Raw genomic sequence first — 23,137 nt, 5'->3', positions numbered from 1 at the left:
ATCTCAAAGGCATCAGGAAAGAACATGGCAATGGATGTAGGGAAGAGCCCACTATCTGATCTGTTTTAAAAACTACATATTTATTTTTTCAGTTGCTTTCCATGAGTAATAGGAGACTGAAAGAAGGAAAACACATAGCTTTGCAGGCTTTTGGAATTCTCAAAGTTTTATATTCTTCAGCAAATGTTGATTTATTAGGCATATAAACCTCCAGAAAAATCAATAAAATCAATTGAAAATGTTGGTATTTTCTTTAATCTTTAAATAAGAGAAATAACAGAATACACATGGAGAACACAAGGTTTAAGTATTAATATCTTGTCATTAAAACTGTTTTAAGATTTATTTAAAATGTTTATTTTCTACAGCTTTGTTGTGCTACTTAATCTACTATTACATTTCTTGGTAATATATACATTATTTAAATATCAGCTGTTTTTGAATCATTATTTAGTCAATTCAGAATATTTTAATACTAGTTAAGTCTTCTTTCTTCTAAGACTTCAAATATATCATTCAGTGTATACTCAAGACATCTCAGAAATTCATCTAATTCCTGCTCCAAATAGCTAGTTATGAGACATCCTATCCAGGTATCAAACACATTATATCCAAACCCAAAGCCATCTGGCACCACTGGTCCAAATCCACCATAATTAACTGCTGGAGTGCTTAGTGTACTAGTTGAAATGATAATATGGTTTATGTATTTATAGGCTGGATCATTATAAATATCAGGAATATTTCCACCTCTGCACTGGACAAGGTACTTCAAGGCAAATAAGTGGCGATCAAATCCTTGACCTGGATTAAAAAAAGAGGCAGATTCATTGAATTAAAGAGTGAGTAGGATATTTATACTATGAACTCATTGTAGCTATTGTACAGAATAAGATGAAATCAAGCACCATCTAACCAAATATATTCACTCTGAAGATTCATCAGTACCAACAAGCTCTGGATATAATCAACATTCTTGCATTGAAATAATTTGTAATACAGAGTGCTTCATGTTTGGTGGATTGTAGGATCCGATTAGATTTGCTACTTTATATAATTTCTGATGTTCGGATGCTATACAAGAAAAAAAAAGCTCTCCTACTTTATCATGTTAAAGTGTAAGTATTGTGACCCTCCAAAAACAGATTGAAGAGGTTCACAGTGTACTAAGACATGAACTAACTTGTTTGGTTTGGGTTTAACTTGTTGGGTGAATCCAGCCATTGTGCTTCATATAACTTGGGTCATAATTTAATGTGTTATATGAATCCAATATTTGTGGCTTATACAATAAACTCCAGTTAAGCAAATCATGGGTCAGTAGAGTGAATCTGCTCTCTGCTTTTAGTATTTTATTTTATCTATTTTTTCTCCCAACCTTCTCCCTCATTCTGTTGTCTACCTACTTTTTCATTTTTACTTTTATACATTATGTCCAAATTATTCAAGGTACCAAATAGCTGTTTCATAAATGATAATAATAACAATCTGAAAACTTCAGAATTTTTATGGGATCCCAATAAAGCAGTGATACACACATACACACACATCAGTCTGAATTTTGTCAGGAGGAATATAGGATGCTTATGAAAATATCTTTGTTGTCTGTTTTTCACCAAACATTCAAAAACCAACTATATAAATGTATGGCAACATAAATATTAGCTGCTTACCTGTAACTATGGTTGTCTGAGTGATCATCTGTCCAACAAATATATGGGTTCTGTGCCTGCACCAAGCCCAACCAGAAATCTTCTGTAGTGGGATTTCTGGCAGAAAGTGTATCCCTACTGTGCATGCTCCTAGAAGAAACTCCTGCATTCCCCTCAGTTCTCAAGAGACTGTCATTTCAGTCCAGAAATCAGGAATACCTACCGAGGCAGGCACCTATAGCAAGGAAAATGGTGGCTGAGTAAATGCACGGATGACAAGACAAAGAACTACAGTTACAGTTAAGCAATCTGTCCTTTATTATGGTCTCTGTGCACCACATATATGGATAAGTAAGAGAACCTTGAAGGCTGTGGGTCAAGTGCTGCAGTTAAGAAAGCACAAAGGATAATGCTGCTCTGCTAAAATTGGCATTTACTCTTGCCCAAAAGTCTAGCTGGTGGTGTCTTACAAATGTCAACTGGTTGGACCAAGTGGTTTCTTTACAGAGGTCCAACCAGAACCCATGTAAAAGAACTGTGTAAGTTTATGTTGGCATTTCTCATACCATAGAGAGAAGCAGATGGTGTGAGATAAGCCAACCAATAAAATAAAGCAATAATGGATTTATACCAGATTGCATTTTATTGCAGAGAAACTTGAAAGGCAGAGAACTCCTTGATGTTGCCTATACAAAATGCCATGGGTCACTGTACATCCAGTGAAAGAAGAGTGTTCTTGGAATGGAGAGAAGAGTGCAATAAGCACTAATGGCTTATTTAAATGGAAATCTGAACTAACCTTTGGGAAAAAAAAGTCCAGTTCTTTTGCAGTATCATCTTATCTGGATATAGTTAGAGGAATGGGAGAAATCTGCTCTAAAGACATACAATTCATATGAGTGAGCTAACATAATCATTATAAAGAAATCTAATTTAAAGAGATATAGATCTGTGATGGCCAATGGCTTGAATGGCTTCCTTGTGAGTTAGGAGTTCATAATGGAAAGATTCCATCATGGCATTGACTGTCAAGGAGACAAAAGATGAAATATTTTTGACTTATAAGTAGTGCTTAAAAATTCATATTGCACAAGAATTCCATCACATCCTTTTAGTGAGTCCTGTCTACAGAAGTAAGACTGTCAAATGAAGACAGCAAAAACAGGAATGATGCACTTCCCATGTTCAAAATTAAGAGAATGTGCTGCTGTAGAAGCTGAAGATAGAGGCCCTGAGATCAATTTAATAGAGGAAAAAAAAAAAGCCAGTGGGGCCACCAAATTGTTGCTAGAATCTGAAAGCATTTTGGTGAAGTACATCCAATGGATAACCTTGGTGGTCTTTAAAATTCAATAAAATGCATACAATAGTGTTTCATCCCACTTCTGGAGAAAGACGTTTTCTACTGACTTGAAACTCAGTCTCCTGACTACAACAGCAATCACAGTGAACATTAAGAGCTATTGTAAATGACTTTATTGTAGGTGCTTCCCTATCAACTGAACTTTGTGCACTGTGGTAGGATGGAGATGGTTAGCTGAAAACTGATGACATTTGTGAGGTTTTTCATTACCAGGGAACAGATACTTCACTTTAAAAAACAATAAAACACAAACTTTTCAGGATTTACTTCTAAAGTCTGGCATGCTATACAACCAGTATGATTGACACCATGAATTTGAACAAATACTGAATACTAGAAGCCAAATCTGAGATTGTTGACCTGTGTTGTGGATATAAGATGAGAGAAAAATGGCTTAGTGACGAGTCTAGAAAGTGCATGCTACCTGAAAATCTAACTGGGTGCTGATATACACTGTCACATTCAAGAAGGGATCAGAAAGGCTTTGCTGGGTAAACCATGAGTTCCAGTCTATTTTCACTGAATACATTGGACCTGTTTTTTTATTTTTTAACAATAGATGAGATGATGCAGCTCTAAGCCAGTGATCAATTTAAGAGTAAATTTAAATGCCCAAGAGATGGAGATGTGCCACCACCCTGCATTTGATAGAAACCCTTGGGGCAGTGGAGAGGCTGAAGAGTAGCACTTGAAACTGGAGAGAAGTGCTGCCCAGTGTAAAGCAGATCCTTCAGTGGTATGGGTGAAAGGTTAGGTGGAAGCAAATATCTTTTACATCTATCATGCAAATAAATCCCTTAGAGAGAAGAGGGACAGGTTGTTCTACAATCTCATTTGCCTAAATTTCAGAGCTTGAATTTATCTGGAGACCACAAAGATCCAGTGTTAATTGCACCTCTCCATTTGGCTTTGCTGCCCAATAACAGAAATCAGTGCTTAGCTGGGATGGTAGAACAGGCTTGATTGGGGCTGAAGCCTTTTCCCGCAAGAGGGCAATCAGCTTGGTTGGGCTGGCTGGAAAGTGTGACAGACATCCTTGCATGGTCCCTGCTGGAATTCTATTGGATAATCATAGTCACTATAGTCAATACTGAAATATCCAATGTAATACCCTGCAAAGCTTTAGATGGTGAGGGAGCCTGGAATGAAAGGGAGGGTCATCTGATATAATCGTTGTATTAAAGATATGTATAGGGGCTTCCCATGCTTCTACACTCTTCTCTCAATATGTCACCTCCTGCTTGTCATAAGAAAGTCCATGTGATCCAGTGCCATAGTACCAAGGGTAAAACTGAGAAGAGGATGAAGAGTTAGTTGGATCTATACCTATCCAACAGGCAATGTTCTTAAATCTTTTGTAATCTGCTGATAATACTGTCTATGTCCTGACAGGTCTTCTAGTCAGTTTTGAACCTCCTGTGAAAACTCTGTGGTACATAGCCAAGCGTAGGTTCAAAATTCAATGACCTCTACCAGGAATAGAGGTGCAGTCAGGACATGCTTGTAATACTAATTTGTTGTTAGGAAAGCTGCAAAGCCTCCTAGAGTAAAACAATATCTAGATCCTTTTTGTTGTATGCTAAATAAGAGAAAAGAAGCTACTTTCTCCAAGAGAAAAACCTAGCACACCTGATCATTTGGAGTCCAATTTTTTCCATTTCTTTGGAAGCTGGATTTGCTGCAAATCCTTAGCTAATTGGAAAAGATCTGCAAGGACTGGTGTTGTCCTGTGTGTATAAATCTTCAAATGAACAAACATTTCAGAGTGTCAGCCTGAAAAGCTGGCTGCACTACCTGAAGACCAAGGGCTTTGGGCATATGCAATATGCCAAATTAATATCCAATGGGGATACTATGAAATAAATCTAATTCAGCTGATACCAGTAAATAAGACAGATGGGCTTCTGGAGATTTGATCATCTGAATGCAGCTGGTAGACATCTTGAATAGATGGCAGTGTGTTAGGGCAAGGATTGGCAAGTCCATACTGGATGATCTGTTCAAATGATAACAGCAGTTTATCCAGAAGGGCTACTTCAACACTGGCCAGGTTCTGTACCTTTGGAATGATCCACAATGGCAAATGGAACTGGTAATAAAGGATCAGCCAATACAGTGGGTACTTGGGCTGGCTTTATCCCTTAGCAGTAGTTTTTGTTGGCTTAGACACTAGCAGTTGGCTCCACTTATTGATGTCAAGAAAAATAGATAGAAAGGGAAAAGGAAAGTAATAGTAAGGTTTGATAGGCTTCTCTCTGAAAAGATATTGCTTGTATTAGTGCTGCCTATACTCCATGTAAGTGATGAGTTTTGATGGGGTAAAATGTTCTTTCCATTTTGCTCCTTACCTTCCCAAATTCCAAATGATGGGGGGGGGAAGCAAAATTCTTAGCTCTGCTCACCCAAGTAGGAGTGCTCTGGGGACCCCAAGGGGCATTGGTGGAACAATTTTTTAATCTTTGGCCTAGGAGCATGAACTGTATGGATTCACTTCCTGCAAAAATCTCAGTTAAGGTTCCAGATGGAGTTTCAGTGCAAATGCAGAACACATATGCCTTTTGCACAGAGACCACAATAATGAAGAACTAGTAATATTGTGACATGATACACACAGGACAAAAAGATGTAAATGAAAAGGGAATATTGAATTATGTCTCCCAGCTTTATATAATTAATATACTGATCCTTTAAGAATTACAGGTAGTCCTTGCTCAACAATGGTAATTGGGACTGGAATTTCTGTTGCTAAATAATGCGGTCATAAAGCGTGACATTACATGACTGTGCAGTTTAGCGACAGCAGTTCCAGCAGTCCCCGGTTTTCCATTGTTAAGCGAATTACCATGGGTAAGTAAGGACCTCACGTGAGCGCAACTACTGACTTCCTGCCGGCTTCCCCATTGACTTTGCTTGTGGGAACCTTGCAGGGAAGGCTGCAAATTGCAATCATGTGACTGTGGGATGCTGCAATGGTCAGAAATGTGGGCCGGTTGCCAAGAGCCTGAATCACGATCACGTGACTGCAGGGTGCTGCAATGGCTGGAACTTTGAGGACCAGTCATTAAGTACCACTTGTTCAGTGCCGTCGAATATTCACTGAATGAGTGATTGTTAAGTGAGGACTATCTGTAAAACTTAATACTATTTTGCATGTCCAATGCAATGAATAAAATGCTCATTAACCTCTTCCAAGCTAAAATACCAATGGATCTTATAGATTTAGCACTGGATGTTATATCAGAAGGACTTCATTTACACTAATTCTTTGTAACATGCTAATTGGCTTTTACAATGCTGAGAATGCATTATATCTGAATACTGCTATTGCGTGATAGAAAATAAGAGGAAAAATTAAATATAATAAATGCCAAGGTAAGTTTTTTCCCCCAAAACTATTTAGTTTTGTTAAATTTGAAATCCTACTTAATTATAATTTGTGAAAATGGCCTTCATTAAGTAATGGTTCATTAATAGCTCCCCAACATGAAGAATATTTCTGAATCACACGGTTTATGAGCTTTAATTTTGTGGTGTGTTTGATTTCCATTATACATATTTGTCTTCAACAGTATCTAGTAAATGCTGCAAAAACTAAAAAATACTCCCCACTAATTAGGTAATAACTTTAAGTATCTAAATCTATTTATTCATATGTACAACTACCAGCAATGTAAACATGTGTATAACTAAAATAATGCTTATTTCAGAACTTTCATGGTTAGTCCTAATAACAAAGCTGTAAAGGAGACATGTGAACTCACATGAGGAAAGAGGTAATTTCTGTACAATTACTGATTAAAAACTGGTTTTTAAAAATAATTCTTCACTCTAAAGAAATAAATTTTAAAAAGCCAAACCTGTATTTCTAGGGTGATGTTACCTAGAGATACCTGCTTGTAAAACAAATAAACCAAGATTTAAAATGCAAAATGCTGAAAAGGTAAGTTTTAATTATAGAATTATTGCCAAAAGCTTCTATGGTAATTTATTTACTTTAAAAACTTATATGGCCACCTATCTCATAAAACACAACTCTGGGCAGCTCACAAGAATAATAAAACTACAAACAAGAAAAAAGAAAACCAGGTGTCTGACCCATCATCTCCAATCCTCACGGTCCTTTACCTCATCCCAGTACCTGAGGAAAAGGCAGCCCTTTCTAGAAGGCTAAAAGGGTTGGGGCCTGCCAGATACAGGGGGAAGGGTGGTTCACAGGGCAGGGGCTACTATTGATATAGCAGTTAATGAATAAAAGAACCTCACCTTTGTAATTATATCACAAGCCAAAATTCCACAGAAGTTTTGGAAGAGAATGTATATAAATATATAATTCTGGAGAATTTGGGATTTTCCAGATATAAATTACAGAGCTTATGTAGTGCTCATAAGTGACTTCCTTCCTTCTATTGCAGAATTCCTGAATAGAACTGTAATCCAATGTTTGGTTATTGTTGTTTTTTCTACAAAGCCTTTCTCTAATACAAATAACTTTTATTTAATAAAATAAAATAATCACGCATTCCCTTTAAAAATATTTTGTGTCCTAACTATCTTCCATTTGGACAGGTGATACTCTCTCATTTAAAAAAGACGCTACAGGTAGTCCTCATTTAGCAACCACAATTGGGACCGGCAACTCGGGTGTTAAGCAAAGCAGTTGCTAAGTGAAACTGCAACTCTGCTTACGATCTTACTTCACTTTCTTTTACTTTACAGACCTGTGAAGGTCGTAAATGTGAGGATTGGTTGTAAAGTTATTTTTTCATCACTGTTGTAACTGAAAAGTTGCTACATGAGGCAATTGCTAAATGAGGACTACCTGTAGTGGATATGGGTTAATATCATTAAAAAGTGAAATAGCCCTCAAGTCAAGCTCAGTTCCTGATGACAGAAGGTGGCAGCTCCTAGCTGACCTTGGCTGATATGGAAAAAATCCTAGCAGATTCAGACCTAGTTAGTACTTGGATGGGGGATCCCCAGGACATCCCAGGGCTGTAGAAATTGAAAACACATTACTGAATAAGACAGTAGCAAGCAGTCCATTTTCACAGTGTTCATAAGGAAGCAAAAAGATGTGTCTTTTAACAGCTTGCAAAAATAGCATTTTTCATCCAATAATTAAAAAAGCCTGTATAGTGCAGCAGTAGCATTGGGTTAGAGATGGGGAGAGCAGGATTCAAATCCCAATTCAACTAGGAAGCATAATGACTTGAGTTACTTAGAGGAAAGATAGATATAAATGAAAGAATTAAAGTTTAGGGGCTGCATTCTATATTTCTCCATAACTACTTATCAGTTATAACAGAGTTAGAACTAGAAACTAGTTAAACTATGTGAAAATTCCTAACTATCCTTTTTGTAAGGTATATCCCACAATAGAAATCCCATCCTTTTCATATTCTACAAACAACACAAAAAGAGTTATTGAACAGTCCACATAAGTGTCGCTACTAGACTTTATCGCAAGACTTAGCTAAAATATATAAATGACAAAATATTGAAAAGACCTAACCTAATGTAGCATCCAGCTGCAAGCGTCTATGGTACTTTGAACATTCGTCAATCATATTTCTCATATCTTCAATGTGATGCTTTCCTCGTTCAACAATAAATGCATCTGCACACTTTTTAGTGTACACAGTTGTTGGACGAATTGTTTCAGTCCGACCATGTTTAAAAGCTGCAGTACTACATGCTTCGTAAGAAGGAAGAAACTTTCCATACTGACGATAGACAGCCATTTGACATGCAAGCTGAAACACAGCATCCGGACTCAAGTTTTTATTCACTATATACTCTTTCCCAAACTTTTCATACTTCAATGATTTTACAAAAAACCTTTTCAATGTTTCATCAAATTTTGTACGCGCAGCACTAATAGCACATGTTATTGAGTGATTCAGATTAAATTCAAGCTTGTCACAAGATGTAACAAATAAAGCTGGACTGGATTCGGGCAGAAGAGCTGGATGCTCTGTACTGTCTCTATAGACTTCATTAATAAAACGCAGAACTGCGACTCCATCTCCCCAAGAGTGTTCAAAATTTATTCCTGCATTTCCATCACTAGTGACAATCAGACTAAAGGATTTGTCAAACCAGCGATTAAAACCATATCCATGAAGAAAACAATGAGTGAGTTCAATTTCATTTTGAGGGGAAGCATTATCTAAACAAAGGCAGAAGATGGCACTGTCAATTTTCTTCAAGTTTTCTTCATTGCCTTTTTGGACAAGTTGCTGCCTTACATTTGCCCAAGTATTTCTTTCTTCAGTTGTGAGACACGAAAGGTCAAAACTAGGCAAGCGATCAGCATCAAATATTATTTGTGCTAAATGAGCCTGGATTTCAGATGGATGTAGAATGTTACCAAAAGGATCTAGTACTTCAAAAACATAAAGATGACCATTTCTCATCACCAATAAATGTCTTGCAAATTCACTTGTAAATAATGTATCTTTACTTAAATTAGGTATCCTGGTACTATTGAAGAGAGATTTATACTGTGACATATCTAAAGGATAAGCATTCACCAAATATGCTCCATACCAGGATACAGTAGGTGGAAGAGCACGGATGAAGTATTTGAACATTTTACTTTGACCCCATTTGCGGTTTACATAATATATATCTGGCCGTAAATAGTCATTCTTCAGGGAGTTAAGAAACTTTAATGCTGAAACGACAAGATTGGTTGCTCTCACTACTTGATTATTGTATTCAGGTTTGGGATCAGGATTTAAAGAAATGAAAGGGTTGCAAGTGAAAACAACTGGATCTCTTGAAGAAAGATACATGTCATACCACGGTCCTACAAAAATAAAAACAATTCAGTTAACAAAATACATTTAGCTGTTTGATATATAAACTTGGAAGTTTGTAAAGATATATCAAGAAAAATCAAAGAGGTCCCTCCAAATCTGCTTCATTCCACATTTTTTTTAAACACATGAAAAGATGCATTCATTTTTGTAACTTTCTGTAAAATGTATATCCTTTCTTAATATACAAGTTTAAAACATAATTTTCTCTAATATATGTGTTTGAGTATGATCTTAGTTATGATCTGTGAAGTCAGAGACAAAGAAGCCAGGGAATCCAGTTAATACATAATGTTCAGTTTTTTTGCTGAGCCCTTCAGTTTGGCTTTCTGTACTGTATAACACATGTATGGCATATGACCCTCCAGCGTCCTGAATATACATGACAGAGCTTGTTAATCATAGTCCCAATACAGTACTGTATTTCCATTATTTTCACTTGACTAAACCAGTTCATATATTTCTTATGAACAATTAAGATTCTAGCAAGCCCTTGATTTTTCTGGCATAATTCTGGGGGAACAATCCACACTGGAAAAAAATCCAATTAAATTACTGTATTCCAGTTTTTATTTTTCTTTAATTGTATTTAAACATCTTGTGGAAAATTTCAAAATAATGCCAAATAATATAATAACAAAATAATAATATAGTCACTTTTTAATCACTTGAAAAAAATGTCACATCTTCACATTAATAGATTTTTCCTTAATCTAGCATTCAAATTGTTAACATAATCTTGATACTCTGATTAGCTCTACCCAAACATTTGTCTGTACCACAGTCTTCCAGGAATGATTATAAGTTCAGATCAAAAGCTCTTCAAGTTGGTAACAAATGCAAAGCTATTCATAAGTTCTGTGCTATTACAGGTAGTCCTCACTTAATGCCCACAATAGGGACAGGAAAAATTGTTAATGGTGTGGTTGTTAAGTGAGTCACCATGCAACTGGACCTGTTCTTACGACCATTTTACAATGGTCATTAAGTGAACCATGGGTTGTTAAGGAAAACACCACACTTGTTAAGTGAATCCCACTTCCCCAATGGACGTTTTTTTGCCAGAAACTGACAGAATAGGTCGCAAATTGCGATCATGTGGCCACAAGACACTGCAACTAGTTGTAAATGCAAGTTGGTTGCCAAGTGCCCAAATTGTGATCACATGAATGCAGAGGTGGTGCAATGATCTGCGACAGTTGTAAGTGCGAGTACGGGTTGTAAAGTACTTTTTTCAAGGCTGTCGTAACTTCAGACTCTCGTTAAATGAATGGTTGTTAAGCAAGGCCTACCTGTATCGGATTGCATTATTGTTATTGGTGTATCAATATGATTAATGGGAAGCAACTTTTCTACCTTACAAGATGGCATTAATAAAACATTGTTAATTTTGATATAGTTGAAAGGGAATTGATTTGACTGGAATTAAATTTTGAAAAATCTAAAGACTTAATCATAACTCACTTTTCAGCACTTACGTTTTTCCTAACATAACTCACCTTAATGAAGAAAAATCAGCCTTATATTAGCATTACTGTATCTCTATGAAAGTTCCTAACACACAATCATATTGGCTATTCCATTAAAAACATGTATGCTGACAATACTTCATCACCAGGTACATTGTATAAAGATATTCTGCACTCCATTTTCTTATTATTTTGCATGACTAGACATTAGAGCTTTCAATAACCAATAATCTTAAAAACTTTCTTCCCTTTCATTTTTCATTGTTTTCTGTGTTGATCACTTGTACTGTCCTATCAGTACTCATGACATGTACCATTAATTGGTTAAAAAAAACCTTGTTTCACTTACCATAGAGCAACTTTTGTTTAATTTAAATAAAACTATTGTTTCAACTGTTGTTTTTGTTAGCTGAATAACACTGAAAATTGTGAAATAAAGAACTGCTGGGAGAGATCTCCTGCAATCTCTTCAATGAGAGGCTGACCACGTTGAGTTCTTACTGTCTGTGTTGGAATATGGTGATAGCTTTCACTCCTCTGAATGGCTGTTCTTGAAGTCAGAATGTGGTAATGTGATGAAGCCATAAATATATTATATTACTTATATTATATTAGAGAGCCAGTTTGGTGTAGTGGTTAAGGTACCAGGCTAGAAATTGGAAGACCGTGAGTTCTAGTCCTGTCTTAGGCATGAAGCCAGCTGGGTGACCTTGGGCCAGTCATTCTTTCTTAGCCCTAGGAAGAAGACAGTGGCAAACCACTTCCAAAACCTTGTCAAGAAAACTGCAGGGACTCATCCAGGCAATCATCAGGAATCAAGACTGGCATACACACACATACGCACACAAATAATATTAATCTCAAATATACCATTTCACACAAATGCTGATTCAAGGTCAGGTATTCCATGGAATATCAAGATAATGCATTGCAGACCCTGATGTACCTTACTGTATAGGGTTTTGTTGTACAAACCAAACATACAATAATGCAACTTAACAGAACTTAATTTGTTCTCTATAATTAAAATGAATACTAATTAAAACAGCAAAATAATATAAAGGTGAAAACAAATCCTTGAAAGAAGGCAGCCTAAACATGACTTCCTTCTCCAACACCAAGTAAAATGGGGCAAATTATTTCATAGAGACAAGGCAATGGTATTCTCTGCTGGTCTCACAAATATTAACCAGCCCCAACCCTGCTTAGCTTCGGATCCCAGAGAAGGCCAGGTAGGTACTACCACCTGGTTAGATACTTTAAGTAAAGGAAAATCTAATTAAAATTGTTATATAGCATTTATTCATTTCATTTCTTTGTATCTGACATTTTTTTGCAAATTTCTCCAAGTAATTAAATTAGATTTCTAAACAATATTCCACCCAGATAATATCCTAGAACTTCTTATAAGGTAAGCAGTAAACATTTTAATTGCCTTTGTAAAACAGCAGTCTTAAAATTTTGGATTTTCGCCTGTTTTTCACTGCTATACAGTTTCATACATGATCCTTCTCAGCTTCTAAATGAGGATAAGATGAGACAGCATAGCTTATAAGAACTTCAAAAACAGTCTACCTGACATAACACTTCAACAGAGCCACATTTTGATCATGAAAGGTTATTTAATATTTCTGCCTGAATAATGTTGTGTCTTAAATTTGTAAGTGATCATGTATGGTTTCAATGAAGAAGATAACTATATTCTATCAAGGTACTATTTCTTCAGAGACAGTCTACAGGGAACTGCCTCCTTAGTACTAGGTAGGATAGTGATAAAAAATAGTCCATTCCTTTTCTGTGACCCCTTTTCTCATTATCATGGAGGCTAACTAAATCATTCCTGATCAAGGTCCAAATTACTTGCTTGCGGATGACTTTAAATTACTCTAGGGGGCAATCAAAATTTAATTGTGGGCCATGAAACTCCAAAGAAACGGTTTACCATCCTGTTTCCTTCATCATGAGTGAACATGCCATCATATAACCTATTTTTAAAGTTTTGGGATAAAGAACTACAGTTTCAGTAACAGATAGTATCCTCATAAAGCGAGATCGTTAAAAACAAAATATACCTGCTCAATAAAAATAAATAGCAAGTAAAACAAGCTTGAAGAAAATAATGTGACTCCAGAATAATCAAAAATATTAAAACAAACCTGCTATATAACTTGTATGTTTATTATTCCGATCATGTTCAAGAAGATCACGATGTATGATCTTCCCCTCTCCATTCCCAAAGTCTCTGGCAATTTTTACAGTATTTCTAGAAATTAAAAATAAACTAATTATTGTATTACTGCACTTGAATAGCCTTTAAATTGTAATTGTTATAATTATAACTAGGTTTGTAATTTATTATTTAATTATAATAAAATATTCTCGTTCCATATATGTTAGTGGTCAGGAACTTTTCTATATGCTGTGCAATATCATGTGGGAACAAACATATTAAATTACCATGAAATTGCCCAGTCTTGTGAGATTTCAGAGTTTTTGCCTAACCTCACAAATTTATGAGTTTCTTCCCAATCTTGCAAGATTCCAGGGAAGAACAGTGAAGTCTCATGAGATTCACAATCTCATGAGTTCAGCTATTTTTAGTTTAATCTGTTGTCTTTCAGATGCCATCTGCAATGTTATAGATGACTCCTACCCACACCATAATGAATGCAGATTGTGAAGCAGTATTTTAGTGGCTTGTATCTTAAATAATTAACACATCAAATTACTGAGTCCAATAAACATGAAATTAATCTTATAGTCAAGTATGAGAGAGAAAATTAGCAGTTAAAACTGCAAAAATTAGTTTAATAATTTTAAAAAATAATTCTAGGCTTAGGTTCTTTAGGGATTAACTTTTGCATGAATTATAATCAAGGCTCCAAAAATACAGATTGAAGATGGTAACTAATCAAACCTCTGCCCCAAATCCCTGCCACTGTGTATAAAAATCACAAGTGGATAAAATTGGTATGTCACTCTAGCAAGCAAAAGAGGTAGAAAAATAACTCCTGGATGGGAATGGATTTCTCAGTCCCAATATGTCATGAAAAGCCCTCTCCTTCCTTTTGAATTTTCTATGCATGTGAAACAGCACAATAAATTTTTGCCCATTTTTTATTGCTTTTCAAAATCACTGAATGATCCCTTGTTATCTTTTATTATCTACACATCCTAAAAAAAATTGTGAGACAAATTACTGTTTGGTAAAAATAAAGGCTATTAAATTAAACCAAAATGTGTAAACTGTAATACTGATTTAGTATCAACATAATACTTTATCAAACAACATTATGACCATGGTGCTAATACTGATAATAATAATCATAATAACAGAAAAAAATTAAAAGGAGAGTAATGAAGACAGATAAAAGTAAAAATATATTCCTTAAGCATATTTAGCACTGTTTAACATTTACACATTTTAGGCTATACTGTACTGCTGTGGATTAATATATGTTCAAACGTTTCCTGAAAGGACAGGTTGTAAACATGAAAAAAAAAGTGGCACTATGGACAAATTGCCTAATACTGCCAGTATTTGGTATGTAATAATGTAACCCTATTTCAGGGAATCTTGGCTTATGTTCATGTGCAGAGTGCTACCTGATCACTTTGTTTGGCTCCTCCCATTAGTCAAAGAAACTAAAGTAACCAGAAACTAAGCAAAAGGAAAAGCTCTAAACTGGAATTTCTGGTTTTCTACTCTCCTAAGAAATCAGAATATAGAAACAGTATCTATAGTTAGTTTCTAATCTTGTTTAGGAGACTAATTAGTTTATAATTATACTGTCTCTCTTGCTAGTGAAACAAACCAAGTGGGAGCAATTGCGAAAGATACAACAACACATGTTTATTGATTGTTAATGATAAACCAGGGTTCTATGGAATTTTGACCTAGTGTTATGTATGAATATGGCTATTCAGTCCATTGATCTAATCAACTCACATTGTCTACACACTGAGAACAGCTCTCTAGAGTTCTAGACAATAACTTTGCTTAGTAAACCAGGAGATGTGGAGGACTGAATCTGGGATTTTTTTTGGTGCAAACCATAAATTCAGCATTGCCCTACAACTCTTCCTGTAGGCATGGCCAGGAAGAGAAAATCCAGTAACACAACAAAGGGTTGACTACTTAGGGTACCAGATACAATCAGATATAGAGAAATGAGTCTTTCATATATTTTAATCTATTTTATATTTTTAAAAATATAATTGCTATACCTGTTTTTTTATTACACAATTATATAGTGCTAATGTCTTTCCTTGTACCTGTATTGTTGATCATTCAGCAGTGGCTTCTGAGCAGCTAAGTATCTACTGATAGTGTCCTCCAGCTTAGGAATAGGCAATCTAAAAATGGATAACACAACAAGTTATATATTGGCTTTTTATATCAGTCCTGACATAAATGAACTCCCCATTCATTTATATTATTAATTTGTTCATACTGATTACCCAGAAGGAAAAAGATAGAGTTGGTATTAAATTGCAAAACCTTTACTGGCTGTTGACCCTAAAAGTGAATTTTACTTATTTATTTATTTATTTCTGTTTTATTTCTTAAAAATTTTAAACCATCCAATGGCTGAAGCTTTCTGAGAAGTTTACAATAAAACACATGAAAAATACAATTTCAATAAAATATACAATAAAACCAAATGAATGCAAAATGAAAATACCATATAAACTAGATAGCAGCAAAGCAGTCACTCAAAATCTAAAACAATATGAATTAAAATACATTTAAAAGCCAAATAAAAAGTCTTGGGAAATAGAAAGGTCTTCACCTGGTGCTGAAATGATATTAATGTGGGCACCACAACTCTCTCCCCTGTAGAGCCCCACCTCACTTCCGGGTGGGGGGTATATGGAGGAGGACTTCATTAGACATCTTAAGGTTCAGGTAGGTACATACAGGAGAAGGCTTTCCTTCAGGTAACCTGATCTTAAGTTGTTTAGGGCTTTAAAGGCCAAAACCAGCACTTACAGGTGAGTGATTAATACAGATGTATTCATATGATACCATCATAGATACCTCAACGATATTTAAGTTTATCCGCTAATCCTAATGTCTGAGCTCACAACACACTAAACCATTAAACTGTTACATAGCTTGGGTTCACACATTAGGCTAAAATGTGGTTGCCTATATTTAATTTACATGGCTTATAGGCCTCTTCAATCAGAATTGATTGAGTGGGATACAATTCTCATCACAATTTTTGTAATTCTATAAAATCGTATGTACAGGATCAATAACACACTACAATAAACTCAACTAGAATTACAATACTTTACACTGAAAAAGAATGCTATCATGCCACCAACCAGTGACATGTTGGAAAAGACAAATCTTTAAAAATATTTTAAATGCCAAGAGGGAAAAGCCATTCAGATGTCCAAAGAAATGCTGTTCCAAAGAAGGGGGGCAATGATATGAAAGGTATGCTTCCATGGCTCCTGCAGGTGGCAGTCCCTTATCAGATGGGCTTACATTACTGGGAGAAGGTAGCCCTGTAGGATATCCAGGCTGTAGCTTGACCTTGCCCAGAACTAAAAACAGAATCTCTGTGGAATAGTATAGTTTACAGTCCCAGAATCACTCTGTCTTGCAGGGATTAAGCCATTTAATTGTTCTTTCCCATTTAAACCCAAAGGCACTTGGATGGTACTTTGGCAGCATCACCTGTTCAGCCCATGAGATGTAAAATTGGGTATCATCAGCATGCTGATGATGACCAACCCATGTCAATGGATGGTCTCACACAGCAGCTTCATAAAGGTGTTAAACAGGAGCAGGGACAGTGTTGTGGTACTCACAACTCTCCCCAGCTGGAACCACCCCTTAGGAAGAACAACTGCAAAAGAAGTGCCGGTCTACCCCTAATCCTCTAGGCTAGAAGAAAGTCATACCTGGTGGTATTAAAGACCACTGAGAGCCAAGCAACACAAGGAGGGATCACACTGTCCCATCCAGATCTTGTCAGAGATCATCCACAAGTGCAATGTTGTTTCCATGCTATGCCCATGCCTGAAACAACTGAGTAGGTCCAGATAACCCACTTCCTCCAGCCCCCCCCTGCAGTTGTAGCCCCACCACTTTCTCAACAATCTTCCCCAAAAAGGCATGGTTGGAAACTAATATATAATAGCCAAGGGATAGTTTTTTGAGGAGGGGCATAATACTGCCTCCTTCAAGGAGAGTGGCAACAACCCTTCACTCACAGATGACTACCTTAACCCAGCCTTCTGTCACATCCCTGGAGGCTTTCACTAACTAGGAAAGGCAGAGATCCAGCCTAGATGTAGCAGAGTAATCCATTCAGTAGAACTATATGGTTGAGTAGCTGTTTTTTTTAATTAATTATTCCAAAACTGAAGCACTATTTAATAATATCAATCTTAAAGTACAACAAGTTGTTACACTTAATTATAATATCTGAGTTTGTAATAGATCTTTGAAATACTTAGGAATTATTATTCCATAAAATCTAAATTAATAAATCTTAATTATAAATCAATATCCAGGTTTATACTTACAAAGAATAGATCTTAGATTAAATTAAATATGGAGTCCTTGGTGCTCTCTGAGCTTGGTTTTTTCCTTGCAGATGTTTCATTACCCAACTATGTAAGATCATCAGTGTGAGTAAGTGTGGGGTTTGCTCCCTGTTTATATACATTAGCTGGTCCTGCCAGTTTTAGTGGGGGGTTTTCTCCATACTCACACTGATGATGTTACCTAGTTGGGTAATAAAATGTCTGCAAGCAAACAGCCAAGCTCAGAGACCACCAAGGATTCCATAGTTCAACCCTGAGCTATATATACAGTATTTTCTTCTGTTAAATTAAATATTTCCCTACTTGGTAGATTAGCTGTTCTTAAATGACCCTCTTCCCAAAACTATTTCATTTGTTTCAAACATTTTTTTTTATTTTTTCAGAAGCAACTTTTAATGACTTGAAGAATTCTCTATATAAATTCAACTTCTTAAATTTAAAAGCTCAAGCAGAAAGTTGGGGCTTCCATAATATTTAATTATTATTTTGATGCCTTTCAGATAATTAATTCTTGAACACACTCAGACTATTCTACTGTTAGGGTAAAGTAAGGTAAAATACGTTCTTCATAGAAAATATGAAAAATATTAAATATTTTAAATGTTTAAAATATTTAATTCCACAAACATAATAATGATATATAATATCAGATTAAATATTTCACTGAAGTATTCTGGCTTTTTAATGTGTCTAGCTTGTTTGCTGGTTTATTTTATTTTATTTTATTTTTGGCTAGTTAAATTTCTTAGCTAGTTAAATTTTTGTATCAACTTTTTTTCTTACTAGCTTTTTACTTGCTTTTACATTTTATTGTTAGTTTATTAAATATAGTGCTTTTTGGCATTAAAAAAAATGCTATAGTGTTACTTTATACAAAACAAAAACCTGTTTTAGATGTAAATAGTAAATAAAATCTCCCACTGTCACTCCTCACTTTCCCAGTGTGTCTCCTCAATAATTTCTTTTTTAGAGATGAACAAAAGAAATTCTGCCAGTGTAGTCCTATAATATTTATTTAATTATTTCCTTCCTACTAATATTCTATACACTCCTGTCTACTATAATAAAGATCAAACTAAAAAACATATAAATTGTCTGTCATTGTACTTGATAACAAAACAATTTTAATATCCTTAATCATATTGAACCCAAAACCAGACATTTATTTTTTTTGTTATACCTTAATAATCTCAATCCAAATTGTTAAAGATAAATGAAATCAGCCAAACCCTTAAAACAATCCAGAGAAATATTCTTAAACCCTTACCCACTTCAAAATAAACCAGAGCATTTACATATCCCCACAATGCACACAGAGCTTTCTTCTTCAAAAAAATTGAACAGCCCAACTGCCCTCTTCATAAACTCCAACATCTCTTCAGGAGACCTCCCATACATAATAACCCCTTCTTTCCCATGGCATTCCATCAGAAGATCAATTTCACTTGTGGCTTGCAACTCCATCTCTCCCTTCTATTTCTTCAACTCGACTATCCAATCTTCATCCAACATTTCAACAGAAGTCCCGATGTCACTCTTAGAAGAGACATTTCTGTCTGTTAAAGTCCTCAGCTTCCTCCACAACATCCCCAACCAGATGACACATTTCAGACCTCATATTTTCTACAATGTTTTATGCCTTGCATAAAAACTTGACAGGAATCAGAAAGAATCTGTTTAAAATCCTGTTGGAAGTCAGAGAAAGTCTGTTTAAAATCCTCCATGTCTCACGCAGTAGATTATGGCGCCCCCTAGGAGCTTAACCAGAGAAAGTTGAAGGTATTAAAGAATTCCGGAATGTGTTTCCATAGGAATGTGTTTACACAAGTGAAAGTGAGATAACAGAGAGTTATCTCAGGGAAAGTAGAAGCAGAAAAATGGAAGTTCAAAGCAGCCGATTCAACATGTAGGAAAATGCTAATATCTTCAAATTTAGTACAAAAATAATAGCAGGGAGACAATTATTTACTCTCAATCCTCCTTAATATTTGGATGGAAAACGAAGTCCAAACTTAAAAAGATTTTTTTAAAAAATTGATCCCAAAAAATAACGATAAGTACCAAGAGAACCCGCTTCTCCTTGCTGTAGAAAGCCTCTCTTAGAGTATGCGTACTTAAAAGAAATATAAATTGGGTGATTTAGAAATGGGGTGGCCAGTCTTAGTGTCCCTTTAAGGCTGTAGTGCAGCTTGGAAATGGTAACGTCCCAGCCTTCCAGCTAGTTCTTACCAGTTGAATGCGAATGCTGTTTGTGATCTCCTGGCTGCAGATGGGATGATTCCAGGTGTTTTCTTTTTTCCAGAAAAACACTTCTGGGTTTCAGGAAAAACCTGTCTGAGCCTAAAAAAACTGCCAGGTTGTCAGTTCTGCCCGCTGAGCCCGTGGGCACAACTGTTCAGTCCATGTCCCCACTAGAAGTCCCTTTTCCTGTATTTTTAATTCTTCCAAGCCAACACACAGTCACTGTGGGTTGCATGTCATGCAGCCTCAAACCTACACCATTTTCAGTAGCCTTTTTCCAGATCCTGTACCTTTGCAGGTAAACCCATATTAATTGCTACTTCTATCCCTACCAGTGAAATGGTGACAAGCAAAGCAAAATACAGCATTTTCCAGCAGACTATTCTACCAGGGGTACAGTTTGAAGCAGGCTGCACTGAAATGTGTTTGTGGAATAGGACTTTCTTGCTTCGATACTAGTGTCTACTAGCTCAGGTAACCTATTTGCATAGGTAGGTACACACACCTCAGGCAATAGATCAGCACCTGGCACTCTCAGATCATTTTTCTCATCCCATTCATCCTCACCAACAGCAGACTCAATAGTACTGGGTAATTCCTCCTCCCAGCAAATGCCTCATTGGACTCTCATTGGACTCTCCTGGGGAACTTCCCTGAAGAGCATTTTTGGCTAGATTTATTAAATATTGGTCTAGGGTGCCTGAACATGAACATTTTTCACTTGGGCAGTATAATAGGGCACAAAGGAAAGGGCTTGTGCCTTCGTGTAATCTAATCCTTGTGTAGGAATCTCCAGGAAGGCTACATCAAAAGAACGAGAAGCTACCCGAAGCCTCGGTCGAGCCGAGCTCAGATGCTCTCTTGCTTTCCCTCCGACTGCAATGGGGGTGCGCTTTTTGCCGGTGGTCCAAAGGCTTGATATAGTAGTAAGGTTTGGGTTACATTCACAAAGAGTATATGAGAAATGCCTGCATTCCCCTTAAACAGCTACACTGCAGGAATGGCGGGAAAGGGAGAAGAAGGAAGATTGCTTTCTCCCGGTGTCCTTACTCCCCCCGCCCCCCCCTTTCCCTGAAACTTGGTGAACGGCAGAGGAACCTGGGCAAGCTGGGCTGGAAATGCATGGTAGGAATGGTGCTTCGATGCACGAAATGATGGTCCGTGTCCTGTTCCGACACAATTCCCTCCACCTGTCCCACGGTCTTCCAGTACTGGCGGCAGCTAACCGCGCTCCGAAGCATCGAGGCGCCCCATGGGGGCTTCGCTCGGCGCATGTCAGGCTGCTCGGAGCGGAGAGTGAAGGGAAAGGGCGAAGCGCAACCCCACCGCAACCGATTTTCGGCGGCACGCGCTCCTCCGAATGGCGGCAAACGGCCGAAGGTGGTAGGAAAGAAGGCCTCCGGCTGGTATCCAAGGCAACCGGAGAACGCGACAAGCAGCTCCGCTTCTGAGGGGGCAGCGCGGACTACGAGCGAGGGCGCGGTGGCTGCTTTGCTCGCTGACCGCCGCGTTTGATCCCCTCACTTCCTGCTTTGAGGGAGCGCTGGCTGGCCGAGCCTTTACTGCTAAATTATTTATGGGATGCCTGACTGACGTGGGAAGCATCGAACGTTTTTCCCTCCCCACCGTGTCGTGGGAATAGCTGAGAGAGCCCACACCGGCGCCAGTCTCATTTACAGAGGCAGCCACCATCTTCCCCCCAATGGGGGAAATGCATGTGGTGGGGTTTAAATAGATTAAAACACGGTCTATAAATTAAAAGTAACAAGAAAACAAAGCTCTCCATATGTTCATTTTTTAAAAAAAATCCTGTTAGAATTTCCTAGAGCTGTTTTTCTGTTTTCAGTGGTCTGTCAATTGCTTTGAGAGGTGTGCTCTTGACTAGAAGTTGAATCTAAACACTATAGAAATATGCCGTATTTGTGGACAAAATAAAAATTCTAATTCAGTTTTTTTTCCCTTTTAAACAAAATTGGGGCAGTGACTCATTTCTGTCTAAAGCATTTCACCTACCATGAGGGGAAATATCGCTGGGAATCGGGCAACCTATAAAATTATTATTATTATTATGTAGGTCAGACTGAGTTTTTTATGTTTCATCTTAGTAAAGTCACAAGAACAAATCATTTATATCTATCATTCTAATTTACCTGATGGGCTTGTGTTGTAGTCAATGTTAAAAGCCATTGGCATTTTTATTATTTTCTGGGGTGGTTGGAGGGAGGGACAGGCTAGCAATGACTTTTCCATAAAAATCTAATTAATGAAAAGCATCTTGCCCACCAAAACTTCCCTAACTTTACATCAGTAATATTCACCCTATGCTAGTTATTCTTAAGGTCATCTGCAATAAAGTATGGGCACTTTATTCTGCTATAGCCAGGTCTTATGTCACATATATTTTTGTCATGGAAGTTTGACATAAACAATTGCAATGTCAGAAGCATCAGATTTTAAATCAAGGAGATCTTAAGTGAAGTGATGAAGAAGCAGTACTGTCTGTGATTCAGACATTGATATTTTGTGTCTTTCCATTTTTGGGGGGTTCAAAGTGGTTTTTTTTTAATATTTCAAAGTGTTCTCTTTAAATACTGAAAGTAGTCAATAAACATGCTATCAGTTCTTACAGACCCATTTTGGAATTGTGCACAAGCTTTATAAGTGTTCTCAAAATATTTTTATATTCAAATATCTAACAAAATAAATAGAGTGCTATTTGCTCCATGAGTTTGATTTTATCATATGAAGTCAGAAATAAATTTCTTTTAAAATGCTTTGTAATCCTTAAAAGTTCTGTCTGTTAATTTTGCTATGATGAGAAACAAAGTGGACTTTGACATCTAGTTCTTGCTTTATCTTTGTAATATAATCCTTGAGAGAGATCACAATGAAATCTGATAATGTGTTTAGATCATAAGTCTACATTCCAGGCCTGAATACTATCTCAAATTTGTTTTCAAGCTAAGAAGGAATATGCATTGTGATACTTGTTTTTATAACTGAATTATCAGAATAAAATTACTG

General features: G+C 36.5%; 1 protein-coding gene across 1 annotated transcript; it reads right to left on the bottom strand.

The window, feature by feature from the left end:
- Positions 1-381: 381 nt before the first annotated feature.
- Positions 382-21,387, bottom strand: LOC134491568 (carnitine O-palmitoyltransferase 2, mitochondrial-like). The gene is made up of 5 exons (XM_063295408.1): positions 21,212-21,387; positions 15,581-15,661; positions 13,462-13,568; positions 8,528-9,826; positions 382-804 (listed from the first exon to the last, which is right to left on the bottom strand). The coding sequence occupies exons 1-5, from the start codon at positions 21,385-21,387 to the stop codon at positions 476-478; spliced, it is 1,992 nt and encodes a 663-aa protein (XP_063151478.1). The 3' UTR covers positions 382-475.
- Between the last annotated feature and the right edge of the window lie 1,750 nt (positions 21,388-23,137).

The sequence above is a fragment of the Candoia aspera genome, chromosome 2 (assembly GCF_035149785.1).
Source record: "Candoia aspera isolate rCanAsp1 chromosome 2, rCanAsp1.hap2, whole genome shotgun sequence".
In the NCBI taxonomy this organism is placed as follows: Eukaryota; Metazoa; Chordata; class Lepidosauria; order Squamata; family Boidae; genus Candoia; species Candoia aspera.
Note: the sequence above shows the minus strand (reverse complement) of the source record. Positions and strands in the feature narration are given on the sequence as shown.